The sequence below is a fragment of the Elgaria multicarinata genome, chromosome 10, assembly GCF_023053635.1.
Source record: "Elgaria multicarinata webbii isolate HBS135686 ecotype San Diego chromosome 10, rElgMul1.1.pri, whole genome shotgun sequence".
Lineage (NCBI taxonomy): Eukaryota > Metazoa > Chordata > Lepidosauria > Squamata > Anguidae > Elgaria > Elgaria multicarinata.
Genome location: NC_086180.1, coordinates 26,844,415 through 26,869,588, shown reverse-complemented (window position 1 = coordinate 26,869,588; position 25,174 = coordinate 26,844,415). Strand labels below are relative to the sequence as shown.

General features: G+C 44.1%; 1 protein-coding gene across 1 annotated transcript in view; it reads left to right on the top strand.

The window, feature by feature from the left end:
* Positions 1-25,174, top strand: part of MANBA (mannosidase beta) — a 66,623-nt gene that overhangs the window by 10,223 nt on the left and 31,226 nt on the right. Inside the window, exons 3-6 of the mRNA XM_063135922.1 lie at positions 1,440-1,545; positions 2,656-2,826; positions 11,337-11,460; positions 21,227-21,402. Of these exons, the coding sequence (XP_062991992.1) occupies positions 1,440-1,545; positions 2,656-2,826; positions 11,337-11,460; positions 21,227-21,402 (577 nt within the window). The remainder of the gene's footprint in view (positions 1-1,439; positions 1,546-2,655; positions 2,827-11,336; positions 11,461-21,226; positions 21,403-25,174) is intronic.

Here is a 25,174-nt window from a genome sequence, read left to right as displayed (position 1 = left end):
TGAACCATTCCTATCCATGATGGCTACATAACCATGGTTTAAACATGCTCACTAACCATTTACTGCAAAAGGCTTAGCCACGACTTAGCGTGTTATCTGAACAGGCCCACTGATATTTCTGCTAACCATGACTAGCTCAAACTATGCTTTCCAAAATTTCTCCTAACCATAGTCTCAAAAGTCATCTGTTTGTAATGAAGGGACTTTAAGGCTTCACTTAGGACAGTCGTACCTAACCTGGTGCCCTCCAAATGCATTGGACTACAACTCCCTCCAGCCAGTTCTTATTGGCTGGGGTAGTGGGACTTATAGTCCAAAACATCTGGAGTGCATCAGTTTAGAGAAGGCTGATTCAATGCATTTTAATAGAACTGTATTTCAGGTCTCCATTCTATTAATCAAAAAAATGCTGTCCAAATTGCCCAACATTGAAACGCAGCAATAGAACGGATACAATGTGTACCATGAAATACCTAATGCCTGTTTGGAAGGCTGAGCTGAACACTCTTGCTAATCTATGTAGGTCATCAATTTCAGTGGAAATAAAGTTATATCAAGTGTTGGAAAAACCTCATTCTTGTGTGATCTACTTTGAAACTCAAGGTCCACCAACCAAAGCCAAGTGCAAAATAGTGGCTTAGAATTAAAGAACAGAGGGCGCTCTGAGCTCCCACTCATCCCAGGAATTGGTTTTCAGTACCATAACTGAGTTCACAGTCCCTTCAAAACAAAAGTCCACCTTGATTCTCCCCTCAAGCTATATTATTTCGAAAGCTTAGCTAATGTTTTAAGGCATGTCCCTTTTTCTTTTCTTTTTCCTTTTGCTGTTGTTAAACAATATGAAACTGTTGCCAATGTACTGCAAACCGCTCAAAGATCTACTAGTAGATCCTCCGCTGGTTTACATCAATATTTTTGGAATAGACTAGAAGCGAATGCTTCTCAGGTCCTTTGACGATGTGGATTTAGTGGCCTGGAGTACACGCAAACTATGGCTTACAAATAGGAAGCCAGCCTCGGGAGAATGTGTGCCCTCTTCTGCCTCTGGTGGAATCACTCTCCTTCCCCTTCCCTTGTATGCCTTAACCATAGTTTAGTGATATATCTGCACTTACATTGCACATTTACCATACTTAGTGCTAACCAGGACTTCTATCTTGACCAGAATTTGCAATGTTGGTTTCCAAGGCTGATGCAACTGGGAATTTGGGTTGGTGTTAACCATGGCTGCGTCAATTTAAAACAAATGCTCAAACTTGATTAAAACAGGAATTTGTGTCAGAGAGGGGAGAAGGAAAGGGCAGGAAATGCATCTTCCTAGTGCTGGCTTTGGATTTTCAAACCATGGTTTGCAGAGGATCATTGTTAAATCTGCACCAGATCATACATGCAATGTGGGCACCCTAATAATCTTCCATTTTTCTGTTTTCTTTCTGTAGCATCTGGCAAAAGGTGAGTTTGGTTTTTGAGGGAGTGGACACAGTAGCACAGGTTGTGGTCAATAATGCCACTGTTGGGAGGACGGACAACATGTTCAACAGATACGTAAGTGCTGCAATTGTTTAAGAAGGGTTTATGTGACTTGGAAAAGGGCAAACGGATTTGATGTGCCTATGGCTGCTTTCAACCCCCAGCTTGGACTTCCAAACAGACAACCAGTCTGCTTTTACAGTTCCCAGGCTGGCAAAAAACCCAGAAAGTATATCAATTCCTTGGCAGGCCTCCATGCATGGCTGGTTGGCTGAGTGAGTTGCATGTTGTGAAGACCTGGTTTGGATAGTTCAGGGTTGGCTCTGATGTTACTTTCACCAGCTTTCTTCACTCTGAGGAATAGTTGAGTTATTTATTTATTTATTTATTTATTTATTTATTTATTTATTACATTTATATACCGCCCCCCAGCTGAAGCTCTCTGGGCGGTTTACAACAATGTGATTGAGGTTCATTTTTTATCTGCAATTTGGTATGCTGAGGAGCAGAGTAAAATTCATCAAAACCAATTCCTGGGATGAGTGGGAGCTCAGAGCGCCCTCTGTTCTTTAATTCTAAGCCACTATTTTGCACTTGGCTTTGGTTGGTGGACCTTGAGTTTCAAAGTAGATCACACAAGAATGAGGTTTTTCCAACACTTGATATAACTTTATTTCCACTGAAATTGATGACCTACATAGATTAGCAAGAGTGTTCAGCTCAGCCTTCCAAACAGGCATTAGTTGTGTGAGCGCTGTGTTATGACCTGCATTTCATTGATCTCAGCAGTCTTTGGCCGCCTCCACAATCAAGTGCATCTAGGAGCTTCAAAAATGTGCAGAAATGACTGTACTTATATTGCAGTTTTAAACTTTTAAAAAGTTTTATTCGTTGTTGTTGTGTTGCATTTTATGGTTTCAAGTGTTGTGAACCACCCAGGGGGCTTCTGCTATTGGGCTATAGAAATGTAATAAATACAATAAATAATAACATAAAATACTGTGGTGAGTCTTGAGGTCTCAATATATTTCCTGCATTGCTCACAGAGGTAGACTGCTCCTTTGAGTGAAGAAAGTAAAGTTTGAATCGTAGCCCAGATAACTCAATCGATGCATGGCGGATGCTGCATGTCGGAGTGATTCATATGTTGTGTCTATAATACTTCTTTCCCTCTCTTTAATGCAGAGCTTTGATATTACTGATGCGATCAAGGAGTTCAATGTGATTGAGGTTCATTTTTTATCTGCAATTTGGTATGCTGAGGAGCAGAGTAAAATTCATCAAGCATACAGTGTGCCTCCTGAATGCCCACCACCTGTGCAGAAAGGGCAGTGTCATGTTAATTTCATCAGGAAGGTAATTGTGATGTGCATGGCTGCTGTTTTGGAACAGTTCTATTGGCATTGTTTATTTAAATTGTTTTTAGCTGTTTACATTGTTTTAACTTTCCTATGTTAAAAAATTAGACTATTTTTATTATGTTGGGTTTTGTGTTCGTTGAATTATTGTAAACCATCCAGCGAGCATCATCATCATCATCATCATATGTGCATGAAGTCTCTGGGGTGAGTTCACACAATCACGGGTTCACACAATCCTCATGCATGCTGGTTGTGAGCTGCCTAATTAGCATAATTACCCTCACAGAGCACAGGTTGTCATGACATCTGAACCCGTTGAGGGTGGTTGGGGTGGTCATTACTCTGAAATCCTAGAACAAGTTATGGGTATCATGGTGGTTTGTAAACCACTGCAGCCATTCACTCTCGCCGGGTTTGGCTGTCATGATAACCTGTGCCTGGCAAGGTATCACAGTGGCTTTACTTTCTCCTTGTATTTGTGCAAATTTTGTCTCTGAGCCCAGCTGGGAAATAATGGCAGTAAAATCAAATGAATCCTGCGACTTTGTCAATTGTGATATTTATAATGCAATGAAAATCCATCATTCCTCTTCTCAAGGATCAGTTTTGCAATATGTAATGAATTTTATTGAAAAATATTGGAAAAAACCACGACAGGACTTTAACAATGTGAAAAAGAAAGGCCATTTATGCAGAAATAGTAGCAAAGAGACTGGCAGCTAGAGAACAAGGTAATCAATCTAAGCAGTTCAGGCACAACCCTCCAGGAAAACTGTTCCAGACCAGCCTCATTGACATGGATAGAACTGAGTAAGAAGAATCAAGAATAACTCTTGTTTATTTCACAGGAGAAGTTCCATATAGATTGGGCCTTATGTTTGTGTCCAGCAAAAGAGTTTAGCAAAGCAGAGAGACCAGTGTTAGTTCTGAAAAGTGCCAGAGTATGCTGGCAGAGTTGTAAACATTTTAGCCAAGCAGCTTTGTGGGTCTTCGCCATTACTCATGTACTGAGTACTTACATTGTGCAGCTCTGACAGTTTCTGGGAAGCGTTCGTTCATAAGAAACCATGTCTCAAGCTGTTGTGAAGGGAAACTGGGTGTGTTTGGGCCTATTGAAGGATAGTTGTAAAAATCTTTTACCCACCACCGTCATGAGGGCCAGAAACTTAATAAGAATTGCCATTGTATTTGATCCCTGAGAACATTGGACAGAACCAGCCTATGCATGTTTCCTTGGAAGGAAGCCCCACTGTGTTCAGTGGTGCTCTCCCTAATAAGTGTGTTTAGAATTGCAGTCTTCGAGAAAGAAGACGTGTCTGCTATTGTGACATCGTTACAGTGAAGGTAATCTCACTGGTTCATTACCTTCTCTCTCTCTTTGTAACGATGACTCCTATCATCAGGCAGAGGGAAAGAAAAGGGTAATTAAAAACACAATGCAAAGGATCTTGGTTGTGCACGTTCCCTTTCAAAGGTAGCCGCTGCAATTGAATTCGATATTTAAGTAAGCTGTGAAAAATGAGCTATTTTTGTTACAGCAGTTAATTAAAACATGCCGGGGTCATCTTTCTGCTCTAGAATCTGTATGTTATTTTCTCCCATGTTGATTAGAAATCAGTGTGGGGGCGAAAACAACTTGAACAGCTGTAGTCCTATTTTTGGAGCAGAAGTTTCTGGGAGACTGGTGGTAGGCTGTTAGGTTTTACGGAAAATACCTTTTTGAGAGAGAGTTTGATCCTTGCAGAAATGATGTAGGTGTACTTGAAGACGAATGCAAGATGTTTCCTAAGGTGGGCTTCTTTTGCGTTCCAACCTCTCCCCCATCACATTCTTCCAGTATCCGAGGCAGTAAGCCTGTGTGCACCAGTTGCTGCTTCCACCAAAATGGAATTTGCTGCTGCTTTGTTGGTCCCTGGCCAACAGCTGGTTGGCCACTGTGTGAACAGAGTGCTGGACTGGATGGACCCTCGGTCTGATCCAGTAGGGCACTTCTTATGACCTCTTAACCCCCTTAACCTGACTTAAAGGTCAGGGTGTATGGAAGAATGGCCATTGCTCCTCCATAGAGCACACACTTGTGTGCAGAAGAGCCCAGGTTCCACCCTCAGCTTCTACAGTCAAAAGAGTCTGGTAGCAAGGGACGGAAAAGACTTTGCCCTGAGACCCTGGAGAGTCACGGCCAGTCAGGGTCAACATAAATGGGCTAATGGTCGGATTCTGCGATCATTTACAGTGAATCAAGTCAATACAGCTGTCTTTTCAACCCAAATTATCTTAGGTGAATTTTAACAAAAATAAAAGCAGTCAATACAATTATTTTTTCAAACCTGATTATCTTAGGTGAGTGACCTCTAATTGTTCGATGGCACCACCGGAATGTGGTGTTATTTCTGTGCTTCTTCAGAAAACTATTCATGTGGGACCAGATTATTCGATATACAGCTTCACTGTATTCCTCACTTCACATTGAATGGTAGGAGGATAGTGGCTCAAGCCAAGAAATCCCTCCTAAATGTTTGAGCATTGGCATCCAGGAATATGATTTGACTGGGAAAACCTTAGGGCAACACAATAAGTTTTCCCATTGGAGTAAATGAGCTTCTTTAAAGCGCACCAATTTATTATTACACTACGTAATCCTCAGCCCTATCATTCAGCGTGAGGAATACATTGTGGTTGTATATATTTGCGAAATAATTTGTGTTAAAAGACAACTGTATTGACTTTATTCACCATGTATGACCAAGTATTGTTAAATCTCAGACAGTGTAATGTGCATGTATACTTTAGAACAATTCTTGTTAATTTATAATTACACTTTGATTTACATTAGCACTATTAGACTTGTAATTGACTATATCATACTTTTAGTTGTCCTTTTGTTAAGGGTTCCCCTCCCTTTGTCTTCTCTGATTCTGTATACGGCAGAATCATTCATACATTCATATGTATTCATATGTTCATTGCTCTGAATGGCAAATCAGAGGGTGTCACTAAGCGTCAAATGTGATGTGATGAGTGGAGACCATGTGCTTAGTGTATTGTCCTCAGATTGGGGGTGGCAGCAAGAGGTGCTCTCTTGGGCACCAGACACCTCAAAGGGGGTGTCCTTTGACAAAGAGGGTGTCCCCCTCCCCTCTGCGTGCCACCATTTATATGGGCGCACGTGTGCAAATTCACCATTTATTAAGAGTCAATAAATAAAAATCCTAGGTGTGCAGCACAAAGATGTGGGAAATGCAACAAGTGAGTTCTAGACTGGTGAGTGTCAGAAGTGAAGTGAAGTGACTTCACTTTATGGGCATCTCATGAACAAATTTCTGAGGTTTCATACTGGGAACTTTTTCCTCATAGCACCTGAAAGTTCAATTTACATTTTTTTATTTGTGAGGTTGTAAAGTCTGCACATGGTGACTTTATTGCTTAATTTTTCCATGGAAAACATGCCGGAGTTACCATTTGCAGACTTAACACCCTGAAATCTGTGAATGAGGTCTGAGATTGTTCCCCTTATGTCATCATCATAATTGTTTATACAGATAGATTTGAACGTTGGCTCCAGTAGGAGCAGTCAAGAAAAAATATATCTTGGGGTCTGTTTTCTAAGAAATGGTTGCCTCTGCTGTTAATAAACTAGAAATAGGTGCATTGCCTGCTTCTTAGTCCTTGTAATTTGATACACTGGCAGGCAAACTGATTCCCAGGGATTCAGGGAACATGCTAGGCAAATGCAGGGTGGGTTGCCAAAATTAGTATGGCCCAGCTGCCAGTTATTAGGATTATAAATTTAGATCTGTAGGTCACTGTGCAAAACTTTAGCGAGATCTATTGTATGTGCGCTCCAGGATAGGGAGTTCTGAGGTCAAGTCGAAACACATCTCCAAGCTGCGGTCAACAACTTGTTTTGCCCTGGACATCTTTGCATGAACTGAAGCTAACTTGCATAGTTTAGTCACATGCTCTTTGCATAGTTTGGATATCATTTCCACTAACTCTTTGAAAGTCAAGCTGCTGCTGCTGCTGCTAAATACGTTCGACTTACTGCATAATGATCTTGATTCTGTCTGGGATCTTTTCAGACGTTACCCATAGCTTTTGAGGGGGCTTGCTGCTCTGGTTGTGTTCAGAAGCTGGGGCCATGTGGGTGGAAACCAAAAATGCATCCCTTTCCCAGGTTATTGTTGTCCTCCCAGCATGAAGTTGATTTGGTGGAGATCAAAGCGTGTTTTTTTTTTACTTCCAAATGTTATTGAAGCAATGTGGGGTGAAGTCACGAAAAAGCATCTCAGAGGTCCTCTCTCTGGTATATGGTTGTGTATATGCGGCCTGCAGTTAGGGAGCCATGATAGAAAGAGATTTGAATAGGCCTCAAGGGTGTGCTTGGATAATTACTTTATTCCCATCAACACAAGCCTGAAGTGTGATAGGCTCTGATCAGGTCGAGCACTTGACAAGCTCCTCAAACGTTCCTTTGTAGCAAATAATGACGCTGTTCAGACGACACACTAAGCCATGGTGGTTAAACATTTCAAGCTAAACATTACAGCTTAGCATGTCACGTGAACCATGACTTACCATGGTGGCTACATAACCACAGTTTAAACACACTCACTCACCATTTGCTGCAAACAGATTAGCAGGCTAACCGTGGCTTAGTGTGTTGTCTGGACAGGCCCAATGTGGAAGCTGCATGTCAGCCATTTCATCCGACAATCACAGAGCTATGTACATGCTGTGAAATATGTTGTTCTATGCCTTAATTTTGTAGTATTTCATTCCTGGATATGCTCTCAGGTGAGGAAAGAAGATAATGTATGAAGCAACCCTAATCTGATGTGGGAATTCCCACATCAGATATGTATTAGCTGTGTGTAAGGGAAGGATTCATTTACTGTGCACATAAACCCATCCTGCAGGAAATGGGTTATCCCTCTGTCCTCACAATCTATGAGTTGGGCTGAGGGAAAATGACTGGTCCAAGGTGACTTCACAATTGAGAGGAGATTTGAATTCCAATCTAGCTCAGCCCTTCAGCCACTACACCACACTGTCTTTCTTGGCAACCCCACTGGGGTAGAGGATAGGCCTGTTTCCTTCCCCTGCCAACCCCCCAAATTGAACATCTTATCTTTGTTTTTTTGTTGTATTACAGAGGACCTCAGATGTGCTGGCTCTCTGGGCTCATGCATTTTGTGCTGAGCAGTTAGTTGGCATTACCCTGGCACCTTGGCTCCAGAATCCATTTTGATTTGGAAACAGCAGCATGGGAAAGCTGCTAAGAATATTGTCAAGGCCCTGGATGGCATCAGAGGGGCAGGGGCCATAGTGTGTACCTGCTTCCTCCACTGATTAGATTAAAAGGAGTTGTTCTCTGTAATTATGGAAACATGCAAATGACTACTTAATTGCCACACCACCACCGAGCTGCTGAACCTGCAAGGGTACCTTTGAATTGCCAAGTTCAGAGCCTTGGCAGAAAATTTGACCCATTTCTGAAGCATTCCCACCTTCAGAGACAGGTCAACAGGTTCAGATACTACCTGGATGACCTGAATGATACATTTTGTTTTGAATACCACTAGCTAATTATGTTCTACTGCTGTGGCTCTTGATTGTAGTCCAAAACATCTTGTGCAAAATGCAGCGGCCAGATTGATAACTGGAACAAGGAGGTTCGAACACCAATTCTGGCCCGCTTGCATTGGCTGCCTATACGTTTCCGAGCCCAATTCAAGGTGCTGGTTTTAACCCATAAAGCTTGGGACCACAATACCTGATGGAACGCCTCTCCCAACATTAACCTACCCGTACACTGCGCTCAACATCTAAGGTCCTCCTCCGAGAGCCTACTCCAAGGGAAGCTCAGAGGATGGCAACAAGGGAGAGGGCCTTCTTGGTGGTGCCCCCCCCTCCCACTGTGGAATGATCTCCCCGATGAGGCTCGCCTGGCGCCAACATTATCTTTTAGGTGCCAGGTCAAGACTTTTCTCCCAGGCATTTAACACCATTTAACAACGCTAAGTTTGTTTTTTAACGGACCCCAGAACTGTTGTTTTTAAATGGATACTGTTGTTTTTATACTGTTGTTCTCATGTTTTTAAATTTTGTATTCTTTTAATGTTTACTGTTTTTAACTTTTGTAAACCGTCCAGAGAGCTTCGGCTATGGGGTGGTATATAAATGTAACAAATAAATAAATCTGAGGGGCACCAGGTTGAGAAGGCACCAGAGGGCTGATATATTAACCAGGCCATTTTTCTCTTCTCTGTCGTGTCTGCATGTGTGCACTGAAAACAAATCTGCAAAAATAAAGTCTATGTTTCTGGACTTTTAACAAGTGCTTGAGCTAATTTCCCCATTTTAGAAGTAGCTATTCCCTATTTTGTTAGAGCATGGTGCATCAATCTGCTTGTATGCCACAGATCTGGTTAAAGACACCCCACCCCCCATACATCTGTGTTGGTTGTTAGATATATGCAGATGCAAGTTCTACAGTGCCTGTAAATTAAGATGCACAGCAACCATTATTCTATAACAGGTTTTCAAGCTGATTTCTGGGGGATCCTAATGTTCCTTCCAGGCTTATCAAGGGTTTGTCTGTGAGAAGATCAGTAATAGCTGACCACCTTCCCCAAAAGAAAGCTTTCCCAAGTCTGCCAGTCATCTTCTGTAATCCACCAATGTAGAGAATTGGGTGTATCTTAGGACAGGGGTGGGCAGATCTCAGGCTTGCAAGATCTAATTTGTTTTTTATTAACACCCCAAGATTTGCAACTGGAACCTAGTGAAAAAGACATACACTTACAATTAAAGAATTCTCAGCCTAGGAATGTGGCTGCTTACAGTTCTTCTGCACAAAAAATCCATGCTTGGTTATCCCAAACTTTCTTCATTTCAACAGTATAATTTAGAGTGGGAGAAATTTGTTATTGCTGTTGTTTAAGAAAATGAATTCAGAAATCCTTACCCAGAGAGATCTACCAGCAGATCCAGACGTACTTTTCCCCTACTCCTGACTTAGGACATTCTCTAGGTTGATGTGGGGCTCAATAGACCTGGCCAATGCCCTATCTATTAGGGCTGTGTACCACCTTGGATTTGAACCCCAAATCCGAAGCAGATCAGGATCCGCAGAACCGGATCCGAGGTGGTTTGTGTGAAGGCCGAGGTGGCCCGAAGCCAAAGCCAATTGGCTCCAAAACTTTGGGCTGCCTCAGCACTTAGGAGCTGCCCCCCCCCCCAGTCTCCTTACCTGCTGCTTCCATTGCCGCCGCCGTCTTGGTTCTGGCAGCTTCCAGTGCCACCGCTGGAAATGATAGGGAGTAGGCCATAGGCCGCGCGATTTTAAGATATTGCGCCGCCTCTGCTATGATTAGTACCTCCATGGCCACGGTAGCTTGTGGCCATAGAGGTACTAAACAGTTTAGTACCTTTATGGTCACAAATATGGTGGCCGTAGAAGTACTAATCAGCAGAGGCCACGCAATATCTTAAAATTGTGTGAGCTACTTCTGGTCATTTCGGGCGGTGACGGCACTGGAAGCTGCCAGAAGAAAGGTGGTGGCTGCAACGGAGGCAGCAGGTAAGGAGATTGGTGGTGGTGAGGGGAGCCTTTTCTGGGTGCCGGCTGTGCAGTGCGGCTGTGCAGCCGGCACTCAGAAAACTACAAGTCGCCTTGGAGGGCCCAAATCTCGCTTCGACTTAGGCACTGAGGTGGGTCGGGCAGCCCCGAAGTGGATCGGGGCTGCTTCAGGGGCTCCAGGTCAGCCTCTGAGGTGGATCTGGGGGTGGGTGGGTAGTGGCACAGCCCATCTATCTATCTATCTATCTATCTATCTATCTATCTATCTATCTATCTGTCTATATCTCCTGAGTATGATCCAACTCTGCTCCAGCGTTAGCAGTAATAACGTTGCACGAGTGCAAACCAATGCGTTTGCAATGTAACTGGTACTTTCTAGGAAAAAGTGATTTGCTACTAAATTTCAGCAGGAAACTGCCACTTTTCCCTATTGCTTTAGCAAGTGTTAGTTACATTGTGTAATCATTATTGCTAGCGCTGGGGCACAGTTGGAACCTACCCACTCTATCTTAGCTATTTGCTTACTTGCTGTATTTATATAGAGCTTCCCAATAATATACTTTGGATGGCATGCAGCATAAAAACTCAGATTCCAATGCAACGTGCAAGGGTCCCCTGACAGATGCTGCGGTGTTCCTCAGCAGATATCAATACAGAATGGGTTTTCTGGATGTAGAAAACTTGAAACCACGGCACTGGAATGTTACAGAATGCTGGAAATTGGCTTGACTATTTCTGTCTGTTATATATTTACGACTTTATTTTTGTTGTTGCCTGTTCTTTGGGACTAGAAATCTAAATAAATCCCATTGCTATGCATGCCAAAACTCTGTATTTCTTTCAATGTGTTCCCCACCCCCACCCCCACGGAAAGTAACCCGTCTGTGAAGCAACCTCTGACGCATGTCTCTAATTAATTGCAGGAGCAGTGTTCATTTAGCTGGGACTGGGGGCCCTCTTTTCCCACCCAGGGAATTTGGAAGGATGTTAGAATTGAAGCATATAATCTTTGTCACCTGATCTATTTCTCTGTGACTACTCACTATGGTAAGTCTTGCCACCTTAACTCTAGAGTGAATTTGGTTTGATTCTGGGGAAATTCTAATAACTTAGTATTAACAGTTGATGGTTGAAGGATCATCATTTTTTATTCAACGGTACAATCATAGATAAATAACACCCTGGACTAATCTCAGCAAATAACAGAGGAATCACATCTGTTAGTCCAGAAATCCTCTGCAATGTTCTCCCTTGCTGCTGGGATCACACCAGCTTGTTTCCTGCATCTCTGCACTCCAGGGGTGAGTAACTTGTGGCCCTCCAGCTGTTTGGCCTACAACTCCCATCATGCCTCACCTTTGGCTATGCTGGCTTGAGCTGGTGGGAGTTGCAGACCAAAACATCTGGAGATTTCACAAGTTGCCCATTGCTGATAGAATGGCTCCTTGTCAAGAAGAGAATCATTCCAGGCCCTTCTTTGAAGGCTCTGTACCACTTTCTTCCAGAATATATTTGTCCTCCCCACTTTATATTTTAAATTGGATTTTTATTTATTATATCCCACTCTTGGAAGGGTTGGGGCAGTGAACTGGCAATTGTTCAAGTACACTTAAGTTCAGTAATATCACTGTATCAATGGCTCCCAGACTGGGTCTTTGTCCTCATTTCCATTTAATATCCTTTCGCAATCCTTCTGTTATACAGAAGTACACCTACTGTTTCCATTCTTTGTCACCAGTTTCCCTGCTGTGGGGAGGAGTGTCTGTATGTGTGTGTCAGATCATCTCTCTGTCCCTTTGAAAATTCCTTCTCCTGGCCCCACTCATTCAGCAAAGCCTTTTCTGATCTGTGCTCATAACAAACCACACTGATAAGACCGGCATACCATCCAAGTGTTGGAAACAAAGGTCACGGTAAGTGCAAGGGGCTGCAAGAATTATCTCTTACTAAACGCAGATCCCAGGGAACCGAGAATAGTATTTGTAATCTGGAGTCATTGATCTGAAGCAAAATGATGTCACATTGCAGAGGCACTCCAAGTGTCCATGGGATTCCAAGGATGAAGACAAAATCGCGGAAGGGCTGCATCTCAGTGTTAGTGCCTATACTTTGCTTGCAAAGGTCTCGGGTTCAATCACTGCACCTCCAGGTGGGGCTGTGAAAGGCCTGTTCCAGAAACCCTGGAAAGCCACTGCCAGTCAGTGTTGACAATACTATCCTAGATGCATCCTGCTTGGTGCCTAATCTACACCAAGCAGGATATGGCACTACGAAAGCAGTATGAAAGTGGTGTATAAAAGGCAGGAGCCACACCAAGGAGGATATAATGGTATGAAAGTGGTATATGGTATGTGTTATGGGCCCCAACAGTTGTCTGTGCACTTTAATATTGCTATAAAGCGGTAGAGTTGCTCCTGCCTTTTATATACTGCTTCCATACCATTTTCATAGTGCAATATCCTGCTTGGTGTAGATTAGGCCTTGGTAGAAGGCAGCTGCCTAAAGTGAGGTGGTGGCAGTGTCTTATCTGTGTCCTGGGCAGGATGGGAGCTAAGCACTGCTTATTATTTATTTGTTTATTTGTTCATTTATTACATTTATACCTTGCCTTCTTTCCTCTTGCAAGGAACCCAAGGTGGCATACAGGTTCCTTCTCTTCTCCATTTTACCCTCACAATCACCCTGTGAGTTAGGTTAGGTTAGGTTACGTTAGGTTACGTTAGGTTAGGCTGAGTCGGTGACTGGCCCAAAGTCACCTAGTGAGTTTCATGGCCGAGTGGGGTCTAGAACCTGGATTTCCCAATTGCCAGTCCAGCGCTCTAACCACTGCAACACACTGGCTCCCTTTTTTCATCATTGCAGCAAGCAGGGTAGATCAGAGGTGGTGCTTCCTCTCCTGCCCACCCCCTCTTGTCATTAACAACAGGCACTGCTGGGTTTGAAAAAAAGACCCATTTTCTGTCCCTTCCTCCATATCCCTGATTTTCTTCCAGTATTGGTTTCTAAGGGTTTTTAGCAAAAGCAGAGGCGCGAAACCAGCTGCAGGAGGATGTTTTATCTTCAACGGCAATTTGATAGAACTTCCTGTTCTGTGCTTGCCCCAAAGCTGCCTAACCGGTTTCTGGTGCTGGTAATCGTTTGTTCGTCTTCTGGCTTGTACTGGGGTGGACAAGCAGTTTCTGGTTCTGTGAACTATCCTAATCCAGCCTTCCCCAACCTTGCCCATGGCTATGCTGGCTGGGAATGATGGGAGTTGTAATCTGACACATCTGGAGGGCACCAGGTTGGGGAAGGCTGTCCATCAAAAAGCTGATGGGGTGCGGAGTGTTCCCCTTCACTAGTGGTGTTGCAAAGTTGTTGTGGCTGAGATTATTTTTTTCATTTCCCAGCTACCTGGAGATGCCAAGGCTTGAACCTCAGGCCTTCAGCATGCGAAACATGAGTTCTATCACTGGTAGAACTCATTTGTAACATCCGATTTAATCATCGGGGGTCTGTACACCCTGTCGACCCTGTAGTGGCTGCGTAGTGGCACTGCGTTGTTTTTATGACACCGTTGCCACCTTGCAGCCACATCAGTCTCCACCCCACGAAACTGCGCATTTTCAAAGTGTTGATTTACCGCGACTTTTTGATTTGCTCTGAAGCCACCATGTTGTTCCTTGTGTCTGGTGGCTTTGGTTTGGGTTATCTACAAGTGGGCATAGTTCTGGGTAAGTTTGGGAACGCAGGGCAGGGGGCTTGTTTGACAAACAGAATGACTGCTGGCACTGTGGTTTTTCCTGGACAGATAGCCACACTCCCTCCTGCCGTCTAGATTTTTTGTTTTCATAGCAGCGATGCTGTGGGGTTTTGAGGGAATCACCTACCCACGTGGCGTCATATATAGACACCACTCGTGACTTGTGTGAAGATGCACTACATAAACAGTAAAGGCACAATCCAGCTCAAGTTAAGCATTTTATGCAGTCCAGTAATTTTAATGGGAAAGCTAAGTATCTCCCATTGAAGTCCACAGAGAACCTGAAAGTGCCCCAAGTATTACTAAATTAGGCACCTTTGCATAATATTGGACAGAAGTTGGTTTTTAAAGCTTCTGGAAATAGCTCCAGCCTTCTGCCATAATTAATGCAGCTGGAATTTCCGTGGAATGCCCCTGCAGAGTCATGAGGTCCTCCGAATGTAGCTTTGCAACTCCACCTGTTGGTAACCAGGTATGCAGCCAGATACAGTTTCTGTTCAGTCAGCTGGGGATGTTTTTGGAGCACAGCCCAGAGGCCGAGCTTATTTATAAGAAAAGGAAGAACGAACTTGGGCTAATGAACAACTGGATCTTTAAATTAGTCGTGCAAATCCCATGTCATTTTGAATCCTTTGAACTTTTAATACTGGTGACTCAATATTTCGGAATAATCAGTATCTATCGGGCTAATACACACAAAGTGTTGCACATTTTTTGAAAAGCACGATAAAGCCTTGTGTGTAGTCCCCTTCAGGTGTTTCCGCCTGACATGATGGTTTAACCAGGGCCAGACCTACCATTAGGCAGAGTGAAGCAGTCACCTCAGGCGGTAGATGCTGGCAGGTGGCAGCAAGATGTGTGCCATGCTGCCACCTGCCAGCATCTGCGGCCCCTAAGTAAGCCTGCTGACTTCAGGTACAGTGAAGGATGCTGTCCCCACCATCCATGTCGATGACAGGTGCCTCTGTCTGTCCCATTGGCTTTTGTGCTTAGAATGGGTTGGGGTGCCATCTTGTTCTTTGCCTGAGGCAGCAAAATGCTTTGGGCCATCGCTGTGTTTAATTCTTGATTTGCTCAGGTTTTCAGGTCATGGGGAGAGATGCATGTGTTTGGTAGCCTTCCCTATTGCAGACCTTTCCCCCAATGCATGGCCAGAGGAAGGATGTGATGGTGGGGGCCTCCCCGTCGCCCACCTGCAATTATTCATCGAGTGTGACAGAACACCTGAACAGAGTTGTTGTGAACCTCTTTCTCCCCTGACCTGTTTCCCACCCCCCCACTCCGGTTCGTCCCAGGAAATTCTTTGCCATGCCACTCACTCCCAAAGCATAGGTTTTGGGGAAGAAACTGTAAGTAATCCCTACTGTACATAACCAAAGCCCATTACAGTGAGATAAAGTTCTATAAAATGTATATGTATGTAATCAATATACAAAGATTCGATGCAAAACAGAAAACAATGTCATTACATAAAATATAGAGTTGACTTCAAGCCAGTAAACCAGACTTCCACAACTGAGTGCCCTTCAGATATTTTGGACAACAATTCCCATCAGCCCCAGACGGCATGGCCAATGTCCAGGGATAATGGGAGTTGTAGACCAAAATATCTGAAGGGCTCTAGGTTGGGGAGTACTGCATTAGGTCTTACTGCCATAGTCCATGCACTCAAAGAGGGCAAAAAACAACGCCTGGATTTGTATATTAGAGCTATTGTCATTTTTTATAAAGCTGGAGCGTAACTTCTTGGCTGCCACAGCAAGTAGGGTTACTGTAAGGGTGGTGTACAGTTGATTGTCAGCCAATAATTTCACCACCAAATTCTAGGGAGGTTGATTGATATATAGCTGAAGAATATATGGCAATAACTTCTCCCTGAGAGGCAGAACAACAAATAATGAGCCAGACCTTTTGATCTGATTGCAGCCAAAAATATAGTTCCATTCCCCTAGTGGAATCCTATTGGGGAAGATAATTATGAGCTGCCTGGGTGCTGGGAGAGACAGAGGGGGTGTCCCTGTGTCCTTACCTTGGTGTCCCTGTGTCCTTCCCTTCCTCACCTATCTGGCAGGATGTGAAGAGAAGGTGGCACGAAGAGGCACAGCTCTCTATCTTTCCCAGAGATCAGCTGAACCAACGATTGCCAGAGCTCCAGAGGAATTGGAGGGGGAACTTCTCAGTTCTTTCCTCCATCTTTTTACCCTCTGTTGCAGGGGTGGGGGATCCTTTTTTGGCCTGAGGAGACTTTTAATTTATTTGTAACACTCTGGAGGCTGCATTCCAGAAGTAACTTCATGGCTGCCACAGCATGTAGGGGTACCTACGTGCTGTGAATATGCCAAAGTCCTTCTCTCTTGCCAGGCATACATTGTTTTGAGGTGTCTCACCACTCCCTTGTGCTTCAGTCCTTTCTCTCCTCTTCTTATCTGGTCTTTATTTTCCTCTCCACGGAGAAAGGAGCTACCTCTTTGGTATGCAGCCAGTCTGGAGACTGGGTCTCTTCCTCCTCTTGGAAAGTCTGGTGTGACTTACGTCGGAGTTGTATTATACAGAGAAAGTGTGGCAACACAGCATTCAGTATTGGAGGCAGTAAATGCAGGCTAGAGCCAGTTTAAAAGAAGTTCAAATCAACTTACTTTCTAAGTGCTTTTATAGACATAGAGAAGACTAACATTGTTTAACTACAAGCACCCCCTAAAGCTGGGTATGTGAGTATAAGTCAGCAAAGGCATGAATTATGGTTACTTGCTTCTTTTCTGGAGAAACTGCATGGCACTTGTTGCAGAGGCAAGAGGAAGAAGAAGGAAAAGGAAGGGGAGGCAGGGATCAGGAAGAATAAACTGATCAGACAACAAGAACATTCTCTATTGCCCCCTAGTGTCTGGATGCATGTGGATATGTTCCTATTATCCAACACCTCCATCACTGCAGAAAAGTTACAGGGGGTGGGGGGCTTGGCCTGGTGGCAAGCTGTATGGGTTGGCCTGGGTGGGGGGATCCATCCTGCATGCCAGAGATTCCCTACTGCTTTTATCCATATTCCTACATAATTCCCAGCACCTGAATTTGTGACAGTATCAGTAAACAATATAATGTCTCCAAAGTGGGTGGTGACGACAGCTGTTTACTCTGTACTCTCATCTGAAGAGAGTTTGAAAGCTAGGAGCTATCCTCTAAGCTTAATTAGGCAACTGCCTTGCTTTGTTAGGCTATCAACTCAATGGACAGTCTCCCCCCCCCCCTGCAGTGCCCATCAGACTTTTACTGAATAGGTCCCTCAGGGCAGTTTTTCAAGTTGAAGCCTCTGCCGATTGGCCAGCCTCACGGACAGCTTCCCACCTCCTGTCAACTCCGCCTGCATGTCCCTGCACCAGACTCTGGGGCCTGTCAGCTCTGATGTTCCCTCCCACTCTGACAGAGACTGAGCACCCAGTGGGGAGGGGGAGAGCGATCTCTGAGCCTGGGCAGCCTGTCCATTAAGCTCCTGGGAATATTCCACCTGTACTCCTGAAGAGTCTTGGGGCTTGTCTATCCGGCTTGCTTGCCCCGACCTAAATGTGCATATTCACGCTTCAGGACACATGATGCAACTGTCTAGTCACCATCGCGCTGGGTTTTTAATGCGATAATGTGCATATTCGCATTTGCGATTTACTGCGACTTTTGGATCATGTCCGAGTTTGCACCGCATTATGGTTATATGTTGTTGGGAGAGTTAAATTGCATTTTAACATGTGGAAATAGCTTTGAGGGTAGGACAAAGTGATTGGCCGATTTCCCGCCTTCTCACCTATCGGCTGCCTCGTTCCTTTCCCCCCCTCCCGATTTGTCTCTTCTATGAATCTGCGGAGCCTCACATATAAAATTTATAGCTTCCCTCGTCTCTCTTCCATATCATCGTATCATCGTGCGCATTAATAACCACTACAAAAAATAATAATAATTCAGGAGATAAATCGCTGCTGCTGCTGCAGTGTGACGCTCTTTACCCAGATTAGAATCAACAAAAATTTGGGTTTATATTCAATGAGGAGTAATCCCGTTGTCGTATAGATGGGGGCTTGGAGAATTTCCTCCCACACTTCCTGGTTTACATCTGCTTCAGGCTCCGAGTCTTAATTGAGGCTGTGAAACCCAGTCCCTCACACTAGGGAGAATGGGCCTGATCCTGACATAAGGGATGAGAGGACGACAGTGTCTATGGCCAGGTAGAGACATTTAATGATGTCTTTCCCAGTAGCCCATTGATTTTTTCTAAAAGATACTGACTGGGAATTTCCAGGCTTCTCTGCAACATGCAGGAGAGTGAGAAGCTACAATGGACTGTAGGAGGGGGGACTTCTAGTTTTGAATGCTCCTCTACATAAAAGATGAATATTTATTTATTTGTTTTGCACCCCGTCTTTCTACCAAGAAAAATGACACTCAAGTTGACTTACAACCATAAATAAATACTTGCACACAGGAAACTAGCACACCAAGGACAAAAACAATTCCAGCCGGTTTTCTGTTTGCAAGTCATTTAACGTAAGCCAAGATTCAAAAGTGGGATTGCCCGCCTTCAGTATGAAGTGGGGTAGGCGGCTTCTACCATTTCGGCATTCTTTCCCCTCATTCTGCTGCGTGTGTAAGATCAGGCTTTTCCCTTGAATTAATAGGTTGGTGTGTAGCGCTGGGTGTTGAAACATATCAAATGAGAAACCATGTGTGTGGATATCTTTGTTGTCCTTCCTTCAGAGTTGCGTTTACTCTGGGGGAAGAGAGTAGACAGAAGGAGGCAGCTGCTGCATTTCTTAAAGCAGTGCAGCCGCATGGTCAATAAAAGGGAGATCTGGTTTCCTGCATTTACCGATACACAAGATTTGCCTATTGTATGTTGAGAGAATGATTAGCGAAGGGGCAGGTAGTTTGTCCAAGCATAGTTGGAGGGCTGAACAATCACTTTTCTGGGAATGCTCTGTGAATGAGTCATTTTCTGAGCTGAAGGACTCTTGGAGCTACTGCAGGGAACCTTCCCAGTTATTAGCATGCTGATGAGTCCGGCACACTTGAGTGGCCAAAGAGAAACAACCATAGGCCCCACCAAATCCAGACACAATGGGTTCGATTCATTCCCTCACTTCATAGGCCTACAGCACAGAGGAATTTCACGCATTTTCTTTGAATGCAGCATTTGTTCAGCAGTCAGAAGTGGCTGCGCTCCCCAGAAATTGCAATCTTTCCCCAAAACAGCTGTTTTCAATACGTAGACTGAATAAAAGCAAATCTAACAGATGGAGGGAAACTCTCTTCGTAAGCTCTCTCATTTCTCCTGAGGCTTTGTTATCATAAAATGGATACTTTATCCTAAGATATTTTCTGTAGAGTTGGACTTATTAGGGTTAATGTTGTGTCAGTGGTTCAAATTCAGCCTTCCCCAACCTGATGTCCTCCAGATATGTTGGGTGACAGCTGCCATCATCCCCAGCCTAAATGGCCAATGGCAGTGCTGGCTGGGGATAATGGGGGATATAATCCAATATATTTGGGGAACACCAGGTTGGGGAAGGCTCTTCTAAATAAACAAAATGTTAAACAGCATAACCTTACAATAGATCATAGGTTATTTAAGGGTTGTCTCCTCCAACAACAACTCCTACTGCCCAGGTTTAGACAACATGGCAAACCATGACGACCCCCTGCACTAGGAGTTCAATATTCAAAATGGCTGCCAGCATTCACTGCAATCCACTGTGATTTCAATAAGCCACCATGGGCTGCGATGTTTGTGCATAGCCAGTCACTGTCTGCAACTGGGATTTCCCCCTCCTCCTCCTCAGTAAACCTGGGCAAAAGGGTTTTCTGGCAGCCAGGCAGGTACTCCATCAATTGATTTTCATTTATTTTATTTATTTATTACATTTTTATACCACCCAATAGCAGAATGACATCTGTGAGTTTTCCACTTGATCGGCTGGTGCTCTTAAGAGCCACAGGATGAGGGAGGAGATTGAGGGCCGAGATAGGGCTCAGGATAGGGCCAAAGGGGTTCTTCAGTGTCCCCAGGTTGGTCTTCTCATGTTGACTCACGTCATCTGTAGGAATGCAATTTGCTGTGAAATCCCAGTCCTGCTTCGAAGAGGTGTTCCCTGACTCAGGTTGTACAGAAACCTGACAAGCTAATAACAACTATGGGGGGTGTTCATTGTGTTTATGTGGGGGTGGGGAGGGGAGAAGGCATAACCATCTCCTCCCATAAGAACCTGTCCAGACCCTACGATTAGCTTCAGTAGGTGGCCACCAAGAAGAGGGCCTTTTCTGCTGTGGCACCCCCAGTTATGGATTGAACTTCCCAGAGAGGCTTGCCTGGCGCCTACCTTGTGCTCATTTTGGCACCAGGTGAAGACCTTTTTATTCTCCCAGGCATTTTAGTTTTTTTGTTTCGCTTTTTATCTGGTATTGTATTATTTGTTTTTAAAAAAACCTGTTAGCTAGCTCTGTTTGGTCATTTTAATTTTTATATTGTAATTTTAAACTTTTATATTGTATTTTATCATCTGTATTTTATTGTTTGGTATTTTATGGTTTTAATTGTGAACTGCCTGGAGAGCTTTGGCTATTGGATGGTATTAAAAATATGAAATAAATAAATAACCCCTCCATGTGTGCTGAGGTTCTGATCCTGATCCTCCTTGTGGCTGTTACAGAAACTAGATGTTTTAAAAGCAATCACACATTTTTAGCCACAGGAGCTCCTATGACTGTAGTAAGTGGAAGCAAGTCGTCGGGACTATGGAAACAGGTTCTGTTTGTATGTACCACATGTATATCTCACCATTCCTCCAAAGAGCTCAAGATGGGATGTGACTCACCTTTTTAAAAATCGTTATCACCACAAAGGTGTGAAGTTGCTTAGGTTGAGAGATAACGTCTTCCCTGGGGTCACCTTGTACACTTTACGGTTGGGTGGGCATTTGAACCCGGATCTCACCAAGGTTGAAGGCAGACATATCTTTCTAGATTAGGTGAATAACGGTGTTTGCAAAATATGCACCGTATCCCATCTACCTTCCTTGTTTTTGTTTTGTTCAGCACAAAACGCCAGGCAATGGAGTCTCGAAATAGAGTCGGATTTTGATGTCCTCAGCTCTGAGTCAGTTGCGGGTCTCGTGACAGTGAACATTCCTGACTTGCAGACACGGCAGACGCTTGCTGTGCAGCTTCATCCTGGGGAAAGTGGCATTGCACTGCTCATAAACATCAGCAAGGTGAGGGCCTGCAGAATACAAAACTTCACCTCCCTGCAAGGAAATCAATGCAGTGTATTGGTCCTTGCTAATAAGAGCATAAAGATTACTAGGCGACACATTTGTTCTTTTCTATTACTGTTTTGCATGCTCGTATAGAATAATGGGCACAATCCTGTCAAGGTTAAGCAATTTTAAACACAATGGTTTTCAGTGGGAGAGTTGCACACGTGGTTACATTCCTTCCATAGACCTCAAGTGCCAAATTTTGACTTGGGGCTCATCTTGATGAAGGGCTGGATTCAGAGTGGTGGCAGGTCATCTACATGACGCAGCTGCCATTGCGAAGCCATCCGGGGGCAAACTCCAGAAACTCCGCTTAAAAAGAGTTGGGCATTTACCCTGACTTTTTTGGTTGTGGAGCTGATGGCACCATTTGATTGGTCCCCATCGGCTGGGCTGGACAGGGAAGAGGGCAGACTGGGATCTCCAACTCAGGCTCCACACTATAAATAAATAAATATATAAATATGGGGGTGGGAGGAGAGGAACAGGGCAGCCGGGAGGCCGCCGCCACTGCCGGGCCAAGCACCGGGGAGCGGGGAGGAATGGGGCAGCGGGGAGGAATGGGGCAGCCAGAGGGAGGCCAGAGGGAGGAGAGCCAGCTGCCCCATTCCTCTCCCCACCACCTTATTTTTTAATTTTTTAATCTGTAGATGAGAAGGTTCACATCTACAGATTAAAAAAATGGTAGGGGAGAGGAACAGGGCAGCCAGAGCGAGGTTAGAGGGAGGAGAGCCGGCTTCTTCTTCCCTCTTCTTCCCTCCTCGGTGTTTGGTCTGCCAGCGGCAGCAGTGGCAACTCTGCATTGGCCCTCCTTCCCGTGCAAATGCTGGGAAGAAGCACCAGTTCGGGAGCCCAAGGCCTTGTGGTGCAAACCCGCCGCTGTCAAGACTGGTGCTTGATCATGACCTGTAGTGTTCACCTGTGACACATTAATGGCTTGAAATGTGGGGGAAAGTTTGGGGAGAACCAGCACTCTTCTGATTTATAAAAGTTCTCTGTTTAATTGCCTGGGCAAGGTTCTTCTCACCATAGGTAACCAAGTAAGTATCCATTGTCAAAAACCTGTTGTTTTTTGTTCGTTTTTAGCCTTCCCTTCCTCCAAGAAATTCAGGGTACCGTACATCTCTCCTGCCCATTCCATTTTAAATTGCAACAATTCTTGGTATGAGTTAAGCTGAGAGCTTGGTGACTGGCTCAAGGTCACCCAGAAGGCTTTATGGCTGAATGTGGTTTAGAATCCCGGTTTCCCAGGACCTGGTTTGATGTTCTAACTCAGCCTTCCCCAACCAGATGTTTTCAACTCAGCTCTCATCAGCCTCAACCAGCAGGGCCAATCATCAGGGATATTGAGAATTGTAGTCCTAAGCATCTAGAGGGCACCAGGTTGGAGAAAGCCTCTCTAACCACTACACCACATTGTTTCTCATGTTGGATGCTTAGATAGGATTGCAATACTGTGTGGGGAGTGTGGGGGAGTGGGAAATGAAATTATTAAATGACCAGGAATCACACTTCCCAGAGTGAGACCTGAATACAAATAACTTGTATTCAGCAGTCTTTCCCTTTAATAATAGTGTTTGCAAATGTGAAAACATCTGCATTATTGAGAAATGCATGAAAACATCCCTGGAACTGAGAACCAGAATTTAAGTGCTAATGAAATGATTTACTCCCTAGTTTTTTGTTTCTGTTGGTAAAGAAAACTTAGTCCCTTAATCATTTTTCTCTTCTTGATGCTAAATGTTTCTTTTGCAAATCTGTCCGTATGCTTGCGCCACACCTTGGAGACTATTCCATTGTTGTCTTAAGTGCTAACTTTCCTGTGTAAACTTATAATACCTGCATTTTGTTGTTCCAGTGAGCAAGCTTGTGTGCAGAGGCTACCAAATGTCTAAAGATAAGCAATGGGACTAGAACCCTCACCTCCTGTACAGCCTATCTGCTATTCATGAGCATTGGCAGATGGGCTGTGTGGTCATAGTCACACCTTTCGTGGTTTCCAGTGTGCCTGTCCCATGGTGAAGGCTCTGAGGGCTCTGATCCCTGGATGCCTATAGAGCCCTCAGAGGTGTGCTTTTATATGCCAGAGGCAGCCTGTGCCCATAACGTATGCCTCTGGGTTGCATTCTGTATATTAAACATAGGAAATGTACTATTTGAAGCAGAAGAATTAATCTCTGGGCAATGTTCCAAAGCAGAGACTGCTTGAGCTGACTGTAGCGCTCTTGAAATATGCAATCCCTCCCCCTGAAAAAAAAAACTGAGTGCACATAGTGTTTTCCAGCTAAGAAATAGCAAATGAGTGAGCCGGAATATGACATCACTAGCAGCCAATGAATAAACTCCAGCAGTGCCTTTGCTTCTAAAGCAATTCTCTATTTTACATAGCACAGTGGAAGGTATGTATTAATAATGCCTGGTTCTCCGTACTAGGAATTCACGGGTATTTACATGCTACCCTTGACGTAATTCCAGATAATGAAAGGTGGAACATTAGTGGCTAAGCTATATAATCATGCCTGAGTAACAGGCATGACGGATCCTATTGTTAAACTGTTTTCTCCTTCCTTGCTCATTGTGAAATACTCAGACACTTTAGCATTCATGTGTTCAATACTGATCCATCCGTTTGGATGTTTGTGTGTTCTTATTAACTTTAGCCAGTTTACTCTACCCAGTAATTCATAAAATTGCTGCATCCACATTTATTTTGCATGAACGGAGCCTGTTGTTATTGTCTAAAATCACTTCTCAACTGAAAGACCACTGGATCATAAAAGCTCAAGCCCCTTTTATTGTTTTCATATATTATGTTGATAAAATGAGGTGGGTTTGATAACCCGATACAATAAGGGCTTGTGTCTACAGTGAGGTCCACTGGGAACATCTCCCATGCAGGCTCTGTCAAAATGAATGGGAGCTTTGCAAGAGCGCATAGCTTTTGCACAGCACATTCGGGACAAGTGATAACAAGAGCGTAATGAATGTTTCATGTTCAAATGTTGTAAAACGATTGCTGATGTTCATAGTAACAGTGTATCTCCAGCTCCCTAACAGAAGGGCTTCTGTTCATGACTCCAGCCAGCTTGGAACAGGAGCCTTGTAGCACAGTCTGGGGCTTATAGAGGACTCCTTCCCCCTGCCCCTTCCATCTCTCTAGAACCCTTCCTTCACAGTGCTATATCATACTAAAAGGGTTGGGATCAGGACTGGCTGCCTGAATCTGAACATTGTTTTGCTATGTAGCTGAGATGGAAGAAAATAGCATGTGGAGAATAGCAATCCGGTAAGGCTCAGATGCTTCATAAGTCAATACAGGACCAGGACAGTGTGGGACATCTTTGCTGGTCCCAGCCGCTCCATCCTCTCCATCTGGATTTAGTCCTGAAAGAGCTAGGAAATGTGTGGGTTTATGGAGGGTAAATTGAAAGCAAGGGCAGTTTGTGACATTGTACAACATTATCACTGATCACGGAGCACATCAGTTAAGCCATCAGCCTTAAACTTCTTGGCTTTGGGGAATTTGGACCGATGTGAGATAGCTTCAACTCTAGTTTTTTAAGCTGGCAGGGTTTTTTGATCATTGAATTTCCCTGTTTTTTAAAAGGAAATTTCACCCCAAAGTGTTTCTGTCTGCTTTCCTGCAAGTGAGCCTTCATGATACATGAGATGTAAATTAACAACAGCAGTGCTTTTTAACCACATTTGTTGTAGCTTTTTCTTATAG